Source organism: Galeopterus variegatus, unplaced genomic scaffold (genome assembly GCF_000696425.1).
Source record: "Galeopterus variegatus unplaced genomic scaffold, G_variegatus-3.0.2 Scaffold5489, whole genome shotgun sequence".
NCBI lineage: Eukaryota > Metazoa > Chordata > Mammalia > Dermoptera > Cynocephalidae > Galeopterus > Galeopterus variegatus.
The window spans coordinates 60,340-75,445 of record NW_007731600.1 but is presented as its reverse complement, the minus strand read 5'-3'; the positions used below and the strand labels follow the sequence as shown (position 1 = coordinate 75,445).

General features: G+C 36.9%; 1 protein-coding gene across 1 annotated transcript; it reads left to right on the top strand.

The window, feature by feature from the left end:
* Positions 1–12,471: 12,471 nt before the first annotated feature.
* LOC103604933 (olfactory receptor 51S1) lies at positions 12,472–13,443 on the top strand. The gene is given in 1 exon segment (XM_008589511.1): positions 12,472–13,443. A coding segment is annotated over 1 exon segment (972 nt).
* Positions 13,444–15,106: the final 1,663 nt, after the last annotated feature.

The following is a 15,106-nucleotide window of genomic DNA, read 5'->3' as shown; positions in this document are numbered from 1 at the left end:
ATTATAAAGAAAAAAAAAATCTCAAATCAACTTAACTTTACATCGCAGAAAAAAAAAAAACTAGAAAAAAGAAAACCAAACTTAACCCAAAGCTAGCAGGAAATTAGAACAGAGATAGATAGAGAATAAGAAAAAAAAAACATAATTAAGCTTTGGTTTTTTGAAAATTTCAACAAAGTTGGCAAACCCTTAGCTATATTAATTATGAAAAAAGGCTGAAGACTCAATAGCTAAAACCAATTACATTTCATCACATTACAGCTAATGCCACAGAATAAAAAGAATTACATAAGAATTCTACAAACATTGTACACCAACAAATTGGATAAACTAGAAGTGGATAGATTCTTAGAAACTCACAACTAACACTGAATCGTGGATAAATAGCTAATGTCAACAGACCAATAATGAGTATGAAGTTTGAATCAATAATCCCAAGCTTCCCAACAAAGAAAAGCCCAAACCAGATGCCTTTACTGGAGAATTCTAACAAATATTTAAAGAATTAATGCAAATCCTCCTGATACTCTTCCAAAAATTGAAGAGGAAACATGTTCAAGCTTATTTATGAGGCCAGCATTACCCTGACACCACAGCCAGACAAAAACACCACAAGAAAAGTATAAACCAATATTCTTTCCCAATATTGATACAAAATTCTTTAATAAAATACTAGCAAACTAAATTCAGCAGTGTATTTAAAAGACTATAGACAATGATCAAATGGGATTTATCCCCGAAATTCAAAGATGATTCAACATATGAAAATTAATTAATGCAATGCCACAATAATGGAATGAAAGACAGAAACCATGTGATGATCTCAGTTGATGCTGAAGAAAGCATATGACATGATTCAATGTCTTTTCATGATAAAAAAAAAAATGTTCAACTAACTAGTGATAAAAGGGAACTACCTCAACATAATAAAAGCCATTTATGAAAATTTTACACCAAACATCATACTCAATGGTGAAAACCCAAAAGCCTTTCCTCTTAGAACAGGAACAAGGCAAAGATGCATGCTTTCAATACTTCTGTTCAACATACCAGCTCTATTTACAGTAGCCAATAGTTAGAATCAATCTAAATGACCATTGACAGATGACTGGATAAGGAAAATGTGATATATATACCCAATGGAATACTACTCTGCCACAAAAAAATGAAATTCTGCTATTTGCAGCAACATGGATGAACTAAGAGAAAATTATGTTAATTGAAATAAGCCAGGCACAGAAAGAGAAAAATTGTATGTCCTCACCCATATGTGGGAACTAAAATAAAGAAAGAAGGAAAAGGAAGGAAAGACAGAAGGAAGGAAGGAAGGAAGGAAAGAAGGAAGGAAGGAAGGAAGGAAAGATCACGATAATGCATTAAACTTTAAAAAAAACACAGAGAGAGAACAGAACTGTGGTTATTAGAGGTGGGGAGGGGAAGGGGGATTGGTGAGAAAGTAGTTAACAGTCACAAAGACTGATTATGTTTTGAAAACATGAATATGCTAATTATCCTAATTCCAATCATCATATATTGTACACATGTATTGATACCAGATTCTATCCCCCCAAATATGTAATCAATTATCTTTCCATAAGAAAACTGTCAAAAATAATGAATTTAGATCATTTCAAAAAATATATATAGTATTGAATATCCTAACCAGAGAAATAAGGCAAATAAATAAAAGGCATCCAAATTGAAGAGGAGAAATAAAATTATCTCTGTTTGCAGATGAAATGATCTTGTATGTAGAAAATCCAAATATTCAAAAGAAAACTGTTAGAACTAATAAATTCAGCACAGTTACAGGATACAAAATCAGCACACGGAAATCAGCTGTGTTTCTATACCATAACAATGAACAATTCAAAAAGAAAATTAGACAATAGTTTCATTTAACATAGCATCAAAAAGAATAAAATACTTATGAATAAAGCTAACCAAGGAGATAAAAAAATTGTACACTGAAAACTACAAAATGTTTCTAGAAGAAATTAAAGACACCTGTAAGTGTAAAACATCATTTGTTTGTGGATTGAAATGCTTAATATTGTTAAGATGTCCATATTACCCAAAGCAATCTACAGATTCAGTGTAATCCTATAAAATCCCAATGACATGTTTTACAGAAGCAGAAAAAAAGTCCTAAAATTCATGTGAAATTTCAAGAGACCACAAATAGCAAAAATGATTTTGAAAAAGAATAACAAAGTTGGAAGACTCACACATCCTGATTTTAAACATATTACAAAGCTACAATAATCAAAATAGTGTGGTACTGACAAAAAGACAAGAAATATAATAAAGAGCCAAAAATAAAATCTTTGTGTCAAATGATGTTTGACAAGGGTGCCAAAGCCACTTAATGGAGAAAGGATAGTCTCTTCAACGAATGGTGTTCAGGAAAACTGGATATGAAAAAGAATGTAGTTGGACCCTTATCTTCTATCATATACAAAAATTAACTCATAATGGATTAAAGATCTAAACATAAGATCTAACACTATAAAATTGCTAGACGAAAACAGAGAGAGAAATGTTCATGACATTGGACTTGGCAATGGTTTTTGGGATATGATGCCAACAAATGCAAGAATATGTAAATGGGACTGCAACAAACTTAAAAACTTTTGTGCATCAAAGGTCACAATTAACAATGAAAAAGAATGTGGGAAACCACTTTAACAGAAAATGTGATAAAAAGATCTGATAAAATCTAATTTTTTTCTAAAAATCAGACATCAGATATCTAAGACATTATTAATATCCAGAATATATAAAGAACACCTACAACCCAACAACAAAAAATCATAATACAATAATAGTCACACAAAAAAAAATACATAAGAATAAACTTAACTAAGGATATGACAGATCTCTACAATGAGAACTACAAATCACCGGTGAAAAAAATTAAAGAAGACACAAGAAGATGGAAAGACTTTTCATGCTCTTAGATTGGAAGAATTAACATTGTGAAAATGTCCATACTACCCAAAGCAATCTACAGATTCAATGTAGTCCCCATCAAAATACAAAAGACATTCTTCACAGAAATGGAAATAACAATTCTAACATTCATATGGAGCAACAAAAGACCCCAAATAGCCAAAACAATCATGAGTAAATAAAAGTAAAGCCTGACTTCAAATTATAGAATTATAATAAATTATAAAAAATAAATCGTGAGCAAAAATAAATAAATAAATAAAGGCTAACTTCAAATTATAGAACAAAGCTATAGTAACCAAAACAGACATATTTTCATACCCACATTCATAGCAGCACTATGCACAATAGCCAAGAGGTGGAAACAACACAAATCTCAGTCAATGACTGATCAGCTAAACAAAGTATGGTATATACATACAGTAAAATATTAATCATCCTTTAAAAAGAATGATATCCCATCACATACTACAACATAGATTAACCTCGAAGACACTACACTAAGTGAAATAAGCCAGTCGCAAAAAGACAAATACTGTATGATTCCACTTATATAAAGTATCTAAAGTAGTCAAACTCATTGAAACAGAAAGTAGAACAGAGGTTAACAGGAACTGGGGGAGGTGGAAAAGCAGAGTTGTTGTTTAATGGGTATAGAGTTTCAGATCTGCAAGATGAAAAGGTTTTCGAGTTCTGTTTCATAACAATGTGAACATACTTAACACTACCAAACTGTACAATTAAAACTGGCTAAGATGATAAATTTTATGTTATGTGTTTTTTTACCACTTTTTAAAAAAAAACTTAGGATATATTTGGAGAAGCAATAAAACAAGTATTAAAATAACCACAAGATATGTTTATGTGCTACGAGCTATACGAGGAGATAAGGCCAAAGATCAGGCATTTAAAAAGGAAGATCAAATATCTATTTAGCATAATAATTTCCTTTCCTTTGGATAGGTGCCCAGTAATGGGATTGCTGGATCATATGGTAGTTCCATTTTTAGTTTATGAGGAATATCCATACTTTTTTCCATAATGGCTGTACTAGTTTACATCCCCACCAATAGTGTATGAGAAAGTTCCCTTTTCTCTGCATCCTCACTAGCATTTGTTATTTTCTGTCTTTTTGAAAATGGCTATTCTAACTGGGATGAAACGATATCTTTCTGTGCTTTTGATTTGCATATCCCTGATGATTAGTGATGTTGAACATTTTTTCATGTGCTTGTTGACCATTTGTATGTCTTCTTTTAAGAAATGTCTATTCAGGACATTTGCCCATTTTTTATCAGTTTTTTTTTTTTTTCTGTTGATTTGTTTGTTGTATATTCTATATATTAATCCTTTGTTAGATGAATATTTTACAAATATTTTCTCCCCTTCTGCAGGTAGCCTCTTCACTCTAAAATTACAGCTAGATAAGGAAAATAAGTTCTGGTGGTCTACAGTACTGCGAGGTGTCTATAATTAACAATAATTTATTGTATGTTTTCAAATGGCTTGAAAAGAAGAGTTCGAATGCTCTCATCACAAAGAAATAATTTTTTCCAGTGATGACTATGCTAGTTACCCTGATTTGATCATCATACACTGTGTACATATATCAAAATATAACACTGTACCCCATAAAAATTGAAAAATAAAATAAAATAAAATTAGGAGGATCATTGTTTACTGGTAGAGGACAGGGAGGACTGAGGAAATTTAATGAAAAGTGAAATTTAAGTTAAGTCTTAGATGGTGAAAAATGCTGGTGAGGGTGTGGAGAGAAGGGAACACTACTGCACTGTTGGTGGGACTGTAAATTAGTAAAACCACTTTGGAAAACAATTTGGAGGTTTCTCAAACAACTACAGATAGATCTTCCATATGACCCAGCAATCCCTCTTCTGAGTATATATTCAGAGGAATGGAAATCATCATGTCAAAGAGATACCTGCATTCCCATGTTTATTGCAGCTCTGTTTACAAGAGCCAAGATGTGGAACCAACATAAATGTCCATCAATAAATGATTGGACAAGGAAACTGTGGTATATACACTATGGAATACTACTCTGCCATAAAAAAGAATGAAATACTCCCATTTGCAACAACATGGATGAACCTGGAGAAACTCATGTTGAGTAAAACAAGCAAAGCACAGAGGGATAAATACTTCATGTTCTCACTCATATGTGGGAGCTAAGAGAGAAAGAAGGCAGGAAAGAAAGACCACGGTAGAGCTGTGATCCAACAGAGGGAGGGAACATTTCGAGGGCTACAAATTGGAGTTGAGGGGAAAGAGGGAAGGGAAAGGGGTTAGGGGATAATTGGGAAGGGACAAAGGGTACAAAAGTAATTTCTGGTAATGGACATGCCCCCAGTATGAATCTGGCCCCCACATCATGGGCAGGAAAGGGAACAATCAGCCTTGTATCTCATGAATATTCATAATAAATAAATAAGTAAATAAAACCAGATACAATCCCCAGCCACATGCTTTTATCAAGCTTATATCAAAGAGTCTTATTGTGGTGAGCAGCTTTTAAGATGGTCCCCAGTGATCACCACCCTCGATATTCACACTGTTGTGTAATATTCTCCCATTGAGGGTGGGCTGCCCTAATTAAAAATAAATAAATAAAAATAAACAGATAAAAATCTGTTCTCATAGAAATAGAGAGTAGAATAGTGGTTACCAGAGGATGAGGAGGGGAGGAGAGAGGGGCGTGACCGTGAGAGACTGGGCAGTGGGTACAAAGCCACAGATAGACGGGAAGAATAAGTCCTGGTGTTCAATTGCATAGTAGAATTAATAGAGTTAACAATATTGTATTTTATATTTCAAAATAGCTAGAAGAGAGGTTTTTGAATGTTCTCATTGAAAAGAAATGATAAATACTTAAAAATAAATTAATTAATTAATTAAGTCTTAGAGAATCATTAGGATTTTAGATTTAGGAACAATGAGAGAGAATATTTAAGGCAGAGTGAAGAGCACACATGAAAGCATTTGTGCAAGAAGGTTCAGGGCATTTTTAGGAGACAACACAGTAGACCCATATGGCTGGGGATATAGGATGAGAGAAGCATGGTGGTAAAAGTGGGAAATATTGGAATTAGAAGGTTAGGTGCCTTGAATGCTTTAAGAATTTGAAAGTTATCCAAAGGGCAGAGAATGAACAATGAAAAAATTCTGTAGGACAAAATTTCAAATACATTCTTTAGAAGAGAAGGAGACAGTGGAGAACAGGAGACAAACAAGGTTAATGCAGCACAAATGATGATTGGGACAAACAAGTTAGCAGAATAAGCTGGAATACTAATGTCATAGAGGCTCAGCAGAACTTGGTAAATATTCAGTGTTTGCTCAGGGAATCTAAAGATAACTTTGAAACTTCTGCCATGACAGAATAGAAGGATGGTGGTATCACATACGAATGTGGCAACATAGTTGGTTTGAGATTCACTTTTCCTCCACTGCTTTGGACGGTTTCCCTTAAATGGTCTCCCTGTTTTTGTTCTTATATGGGAAAGTCCATTCCTACTTTACGTGGCCTGTGGAAGTAACTTCTTGAAATCACAAATCACATCTATATACTCTTCTGCTTAAAACACCCCAGTGTTTTTCCATGCACTTAGAATAAAAATTCTTAACCATGTCTGATGACACTGTATGGCATAGCCCTGCAAACATCTCCAATATCTTCTTGTTTTAATATTTTCCTCCTTCCTTCTACTCCAAGTACATTGGCCACCTTCTTGCTCTTCAGAAATGCCAAGCTTAGTCTTGCCTCACTGCCTTAGTACTGGCCTGGAAAGCATTTCTTCCATGTCTCCACATGGCTAGTTCGTTATCAGTATTTAGGTCTCAACTTAAATATCACCTCTTCAGAACTATTACCCTTTCTGCAGAATTCAGCCACTCTTCATGTATTATCCCATGACTTTTCTGTGTTTGTTTTATAGACCTTAAGTAGAGTCATCTGGAATTGTCAAAACTGTTTGCTCAATTATTTTCTATCAATCCTTACTGGAATGTAAGATTCATAAAAGAAGTCTTATCTCCCTGTTTTACTACCATAGCCTGGAACAATACCTGAAGTATATCACGTGCTCAAAAATGATCTGTTGAGTGAAAGCAATTTTAGACAGCAAAGGTGGAAGATAAGTAAACTATGATTAATGTGTAAATGCTATAAATAATAGGAATTAAGCATTGTGCTGGACACTTCACTAACATTTCATCTGAATGCTTTTTACTGGTTAGGAAGCTGAAGCTCAGGGATACAAAGTAGTTTGCCCACAGCCTTATAGCGAGAAAGTGGTGAAGCGAAGATTTTCACCCAGATTAATCTAAACAAAAAAAGCTACAGTGCCATACTGTGGGCTCCTGAAACATCAAATGACCTAGGCATAGTTTAATTCTATCCTTCCCTCTAACCTGTTATGTCAGATTCATTTTTCATGTTAACAAATTACCACCCAGGACGTCTAGGATACCAATAAACAAAAAAAGCTACAGTGCCATACTGTGGGCTCCTGAAACATCAAATGACCTAGGCATAATTTAATTCTATCCTTCCCTCTAACCTGTTATGTCAGATTCATTTTTCATGTTAACAAATTACCACCCAGGACGTCTAGGATACCAGAGTGCAGATAAATATGAAGGCTGTTTTTATAGTTTAGACACCAGAGGAGGGAAAATCTTGGATCCCAGGATAATAAAGGGGTAGGGAATGGTACATTAAACTGAACAAGGAGCCTAAGATAGGACATGGCTATAGGGTTGTGGGGTTCTGAGAAGCTATGGCCAACTAAACCCATGCCCCATGCTCTATTTAACATGGGGTTAAATTTCAGTTGTCATGTTTGGGGGCAACTTCCAAATCCAGTAGATCATACCACCTGGAATTATCTGGAAGGAAGTGGGAGGAGGGCTGCAGTAACCTGAATCCAGGAGAAGTTTGGCTGTACCCCGAGCATAAAAAGAAAGGGAGTAGTAGTGACAGGGACTAGCCAAGATAAACCTGTAATCTGGGATCTGGTTACCCACGTCTGCTGCAGGGATTACAGGAATAAAAGCAGCTCTGAAAGGTCTGAGGGAAGGGAGTAGCACTGGATGGCACAGCACACAAGAGTGTCCCAGCCGTTTACAGAGACTTGGGCTAATTGTGACCAGGATGTGACAGAAAAGCCACCAGCTGGGATGGGGAGTGGGTGTGTCTAGTGATACTTGATCCATCAGAAAACAGGGCATGAATTAGGAACAAGAAATGACAGGGAAAGAGCAAAGTACAGAGAAGAGAGGAAAAAAGAGGGAGTCAAAACGGCTGGACCATAGCAGTGAGGGGGTCTAGTCAAGCTAGCTGTTGTATTTCAGAGAGATCTGGGGTTACATATGACACTGTGCATGTAGCCAGAGATGGGGATCAAATTGTGACAAGGATAAGAACTCACTCTGTAACCCAGATAGTCTTTGAGTTGATCCAGCCCTAGCCTGAGGGTGCAAAGCAACGTGACTAAGTGATCCCTGGAGAGATGGAACCTGTGACCTTAGTGTTATTAGCACCATGTGGTACCACACTGAGTTAATAACAATTAGTCAAAACAAAGACAAGCAACAAAACCAGCAGGTGTCTCTGTGGACTGAGCCTTGGGAACTCTCTGGGGCTCATTAACTGCTTTCTAAAAAAAAGCCTGAGGAGACGTTGTGGTAATGACCAAAGAGCAGGGAGGTCAGGGCAAGACAAGACATCAGAGCCTATTGGGTCTATGTGCACTAGACTAGTGTGGGGTGGAGGGGGACTTGCTTCATGGGCTATGAGAGCAGGACTGGATGCGAGAGATGGAGGGATTTCTCCACTCCAGCTGCAGTTCAAAGGTCGTCATGGTGCTTCCTCTGGACAGAACAACAGGCTCTTATAGCACAGCATTCTCATTGAGGGCCCCCCATGGGGCTCTGGCAACTAGAGGCTAGACACCTGTGCTCTGAACCGTACACGCCACCCACTCCTCCAAACGTGGTACAGCACAGTAGCATAAAAAACAACCCAGGCAGTCCCCTACAACCCCAGTTTCTGAGGGTCACTGGGAGAAACCAGATGTGGTGAGTGGACTGAGCAAAGCGAATAGCAGGTGAAGAAAGGACAAGACTGCAGGTAAGAGTGATAAACAGGGAGAGGGTAAAAACTGGGGATGAAGCAATAAAGAGAGGAAAGAAGAGGGAGAAATAGGTGTGGACATTACTGTTTCTGAGCCTAAAAGGAAAGAAAGAAAACAAGGTGAAGAATTTGACCCTTCTCAGAAAGTTACTTCAATTCTTGAGGAGTTGGAAAGTAGACTGAAGCTGGGGGACTGGGGTAGAGCAAGGGGAGATATTTTTTGTTCACAATGTTTTTCAAGATTTCTGTTTCCTTCCTGATTTTTTGTCTAATTATTTTATCAATTATTGAGATTGGGATATTGGAATCTCAACTATTATTGTTGAATTGCTCATTTCTCCTTTCAATTTTGTCAGTTTCATTTAATGTACTTTAGGGATCTGTTGTTATTTTTGTATGCATTTATAATTGCTATAGCTTCCTGATATTGACCAATTTTTAACTGTGAAATGTTCTTTGTCTCACAATATTTCATATCCTGAAGTCTATTTTGTCTGATATTGGTATAGCCACTCCAGTTCTCTTATGCTTGTTTACAATGTATATATTTTTTCATCTTTTTACTTTAAGCCTATTTATGACTTTGAATCCAGGATGTGTCTCTTGTATAGAAAATATATTTATACCTTGCCTTTTTATTCTGTATAACAATGTGTGATTTTTGTGAGGAGTGTTTAATTGATTTACTGAGTTTGGTATTTGTTTTCTGTTTATCTTCTGCTCTTTCTTGTTTCTTTGTTGCTCCATTGCCTTCATTTGTGTTAAATAAATGTTCTTAGTGAAACATTTTAATTCATATTTTGATTTCTGTTTTTACTATTTTAAACTTTTTATCTTATCTTCTGCTCTTTCTTGTTTCTTTGTTGCTCCATTGCCTTCATTTGTGTTAAATAAATGCTCTTAGTGAAACATTTTAATTCATCTTTTGATTTCTGTTTTTACTATTTTAAACTTTTTATTAGTCATTGCTTCCTAGGTTACAAAATGCCCATTAATGTATAAGTTACTTCAGAATAATATTAACCCAATTCCAGTAAAATATAACATTTGTTTCAATATGTTTCCATTTCCTCCCCTTTTATGTGGTATTATCATATATATACACATATAAATATATATGTACATATAATTGACCCAAAATACAGTGTTACAGGTATTTCTCCATATAATCTATGTCTATATCTTTTGAGAAAATTAAGGAAGATGCATCTATAGAGTCCTTTTTATTTACTGCTATATATACTGGTCCAGTACTCTTCACTTCTTCCTACAGATTTCATTACCATCTAGTTTTATTTTCTTTCAGCCACAGCTCCCTGTTAAATCCCCAGCTAGTCTGCTGGTGAATGACATGCCCCAAAGAGGACCAAAACCTTAAAATAGTAGAGCTACCGGCCCTCCCTACGCGCTTGCCACCAAATTTGCCATGGTAATTGACATGCTCCAAATCAAGGAAGCTGCCTCAGGCAAGTGGGACAAAGCTGTTGGCTGTCCTGTCTGACCACTGCTGACAGAGCTGAAGGCAGGGGTGCGGATGAGAGCAGCCCCAGGGCAGAATGCCAAGAACAGAACATGGCTGTCACTTTCCAAAGTTCAGTCATTTCAGTACATGGATTTATATCTTAGGAATTTCCAGAGTGCCGAAATGGATGTTATTGACAGTTTGCCAGCTTTATAGCTGCTTTGTGAAGGAGAGGACTTAGGCTTCTCACTCCATCACTCCAGAAATGAATGCCCATGCCCACTTCTATTTGTTCCACTTTTGATGACTTCCTTGGATTGATTAAACTCTTTGTTGCATTTATTTTATTTGAATCTGTTTTAAATAAAAGTTATTACATTTTATTAAAAATTTTTAACTTCATATTTTAGAACATATACATTTGTGCTAATATTTTAGGGTTATTTTGTATCTGCAACATTATTATGTTCTCAGGGATCTATCATCCCTGAGAACATAATTTAGCATGTTTTTATTTTGCTTTTACCTAGATCCCAATTTTTAGGGTTGTTTTGTCTGAAACTGCAGTTCCAACTTTTTTGGGCATTTGGCTGGGAGAAGGAGATATGACTATAGTGTGTGCCTAGTCATTCTTGTTATAATTATAAATAATATTTGAGTTTTATGTATGAGGACAGGCTAATTATGAGGATTTTATTTTGTGAAATTGGTGAGTAGCGATGCCAACAACTTACCTAGGGAATTAAGATATGTCTCATGGTTGTTTTCATTGTTGTAATTTCCCTTTCACTGTTTCATAACTGAAGATTCTAGAAGATGTTTTAACATGCATCTGTTTTGGATTATTTAAATTTTTGGGCATTTGGCTGGGAGAAGGAGATATGACTATAGTGTGTGCCTAGTCATTCTTGTTAAAATTATAAATAATATTTGAGTTTTACGTATGAGGACAGGCTAATTATGAGGATTTTATTTTGTGAAATTGGTGAGTAGTGATGCCAACAACTTACCTAGGGAATTAAGATATGTCTCATGGTTGTTGTCATTGTTGTAATTTCCCTTTCACTGTTTCATAACTGAAGATTCTAGAAGATGTTTTAACATGCATCTGTTTTGGATTATTTAAACTTAAAATGCATTGGGACATCCAAGTGGGGATTTCCAGAATGAGGTGAATATAGAATGGTCTGGAAAATGTATTCATGATTCATCAGTTTATAGAGTTTAGTTGAAGTCATGAGAGTAGATAAGACCACTGAGGAAAAGGAAGAGGGCCGAGTAAAGATTCTTCCAAAATACCAGTGTATATTTTGTAGGAACACAGCAAGGTGAATTAAAAAGTTAAGTTCTGAGATGCAAAATTAAAAAGAAAAGGAAACAGTGGATTGAAAGCAGCCAAAGCTCATTGTGAAATAAATCAAACTTTGGAAAAATGAGGAAATAAAGGAGTTGTTGGTGACTTAATAAGAGAAATTAAAATGTACAAAAAAAGTGAATGTCTTAAAGAAGCACATAAGTCAGATTGTCTGGGATTGGGAGGAGAAGAAAATATAAATATATAGATGCTCTCCTCAGATGTTTGTCAGTAAGGGAGGAAGGTAAATTAAGCAAATGTTATAAGGAGAGGCAGGGTTAAAGGAAAATAGGAAAACAATATAAAGAAAGAAACAACTACAGAGATTTAAGAAGAGTTATATAAAAAGCTCCAAGACAAGGGATGAATATGGCATAGACTATTCAAATATATGTGTGCCTAGGGAGGGAATGTGTATGTGTATGTGGCATGAGGCAGGAGAGGGGAGAGAAAGGCTGTTTAGAAAGTGTTACGCAGATGTGTCACAAGATTAAGTAAATATTTCTCATCAATTTTCAGGTTCCAGAGTACAAAGTGGGATCCTGAGCTATGTCAACATTCTCCACCCAGACAGCTGCCAATGGCAGCACTTCAATGGCCCCCACCTTCCTGCTAGCGGGCATGCCAGGCCTGTCAGCTGCACCCTCCTGGTGGATGATACCTCTCATCTCTGTCTATCTCCTCTCTGCCCTGGGCAATGGGACCATCCTCTGGATCATTGCCCTGGAACCTGCCCTACACCACCCAATGTACTTTTTCCTTTTTTTGCTTAGTGTGTCTGACATGGGCTTGGTCACAGCCCTGATGCCCACTCTGCTGGGCTTGGCTTTTGCTGATGCTCATGCTGTCCCTGCCTCGGCCTGCCTCTTACAGATGTTCTTTGTCCATGTCTTTTCTGTCATGGAGTCCTCTGTCTTGCTCACCATGGCCATCGATCGGGCACTGGCCATCTGTCGTCCTCTCCATTACCCAGCACTCCTCACTAATGGCGTCGTTAGCAAGATCAGCCTGGCCATTGCTTTCTGATGTCTGGGTCTCCACCTGCCCCTGCCATTCCTCTTGGCCCACATGACCTACTGCCACCCACAGGTACTGACCCATTCTTATTGCTTGCACCCAGATGTGGCCCATCTGGCCTGCCCAGGAGCTTGGAGTCCAGTCTACAGCTTTGTTGTGGTCCTGTCAGTCATGGGACTGGACCCCCTGCTTATTTTCTTCTCCTATGGACTGATTGGCAGGGTGTTGCAAGGTGTGGGGTCCAGTGAGGATCGCTGGAAGGCTAGTCAAGCCTGTGCTGCCCATGTCTCTGCTGTGTTCCTCTTCTACATGCCTATGATCCTCCTGGCACTCATTAACCATCTTAAGCTGCCAATCCCTCAGCATGCCCATACTCTCCTTTCCTATGTCCACTTCCTGCTTCCTCCACTGATAAACCCTATTTTCTATAGTGTCAAGATGAAGGAGATTAGAGAGAGAATACTCAAGAGGTTGCAGCCCAGGAAGGTGGGTTGTGTGCAGTGAGGAGGATGTCCCTCCATGTTTGGTGGTACAGGGCTCCTGATACAAATGTTTCTATGACTGAGAACTCAGCTCACTGTGAGTGAAATGGTCATTTAGGCACACCTACATGCAGACACATGAGTGTGTATCTTCCTAGCCCTAGAAGTTTACATGCATGTATTTATGAAAGCTTACAAGCTTCAGAGAAAGGAAGTAACCCAGTCACTGTTACAGTACAAGCCAATGGCATATAAAGGACCAGAGTCCGGGTCATGTCACAGCCATCCACATATGCGGCTGTTTTGTTAATTCCCTCACTATGTCTACACCTTAATAATGGAGGAAGGTGGAAGAGTTCAACAGCCACATGGCAGGGAGAAGACAGAAACATTCTACCTGCCTGGATCGAGGACCTTCCCCTGGTGTTAGACCCTTGTAAGAAACAGGAAATCTGACTGAACCTTAAGGATTAGATGAATGAGGAAGACACAAGCAAGTCTCTCGTTTAGGGTTTGTACACCAAGAGATATAGGTTGTCTAGCTCTGAACATGCCAGGGAAAAGAAGAGGGGAAGTAAATGTTTTTTCAGTATTTAGTCTTCAAAATGTTTGCATAATTTTTGAATATATATGTACAGATTTGTTGTTAAAATTTCTCATAGTTCAAAAAAATAGAATAAATAAAAATCACTTTCAGTTATATCATCCAAACTTAATCATAATTACCTTTTTAGTAAACACTAAAAATGTGTTTTATATAAATGGAATTTACATGTTATATGGAATTATATATACATAGTCTATACTTCCTAGTAGTAGTATTACACATCCACACCCACATCATGGGCATCGGAGGAGGAAGATTGTACTTACCTTCACTTTGACTTTGAGCTTGGACACATGACTTACTCCATCAATGTGGTCCTCCTGAGTTGTTTTGGTCAATAGGATGTTAGTGGATATGATAAGAGAAGGAACTTAAGTGTGATTTTGCGTTGGGGTTTGACTTCTTGTGTGATGAATAGTTCTTACCCAGTAGGTTCCGCCCCTTCAACCAGGTCTCCAGAATGAGACACATGGTACAGACCTAAAGCAAATCCACAGTCTGAGTCCGGTTCCTGTTGCCTGAAGACCTGACGCAGAGCCACCAAATCAAAGCAGCCTAAATCAGGAGAACCTCACCTCTACCAACCTAATGACCAGTGAATATTACAACAAATGCTGTAGTTGTAAGCAATTGAGGTTTTGTGGTTGTTATGTATCAAAAGTGAACTAACACTGTGTAATTATAGTTTTATTTTATAAAAACGGTTAATTCCCTAATTTTAAAATTTGTGTCAGTACAATTATTAATATATATACAAGGGTACTTGAAAAAGTTCATGAAAAGATTCATATTATCTTTTAATTCTATTTTTCCACAAACTTTTCAAAGTACTCTCATATGAGGAGCTTGCCTTGTTTGTAGCACGATAGTTGAATAGCATTCTATACACCTTTCTGCGTCTTGTTTTTTTCATGGTATGAATACTTTTGTGTCAGTTGGTATGGATTTAATTCATTCAAATGACTATATGAAATTTCATGGTATGGATGGACTGTAATTTATTCAATTGTTTTCTATTAATGGGTATTAGAATTGTCTTCTGTTTTATGCCACTCCAAACAATGCTGTAATAAACATT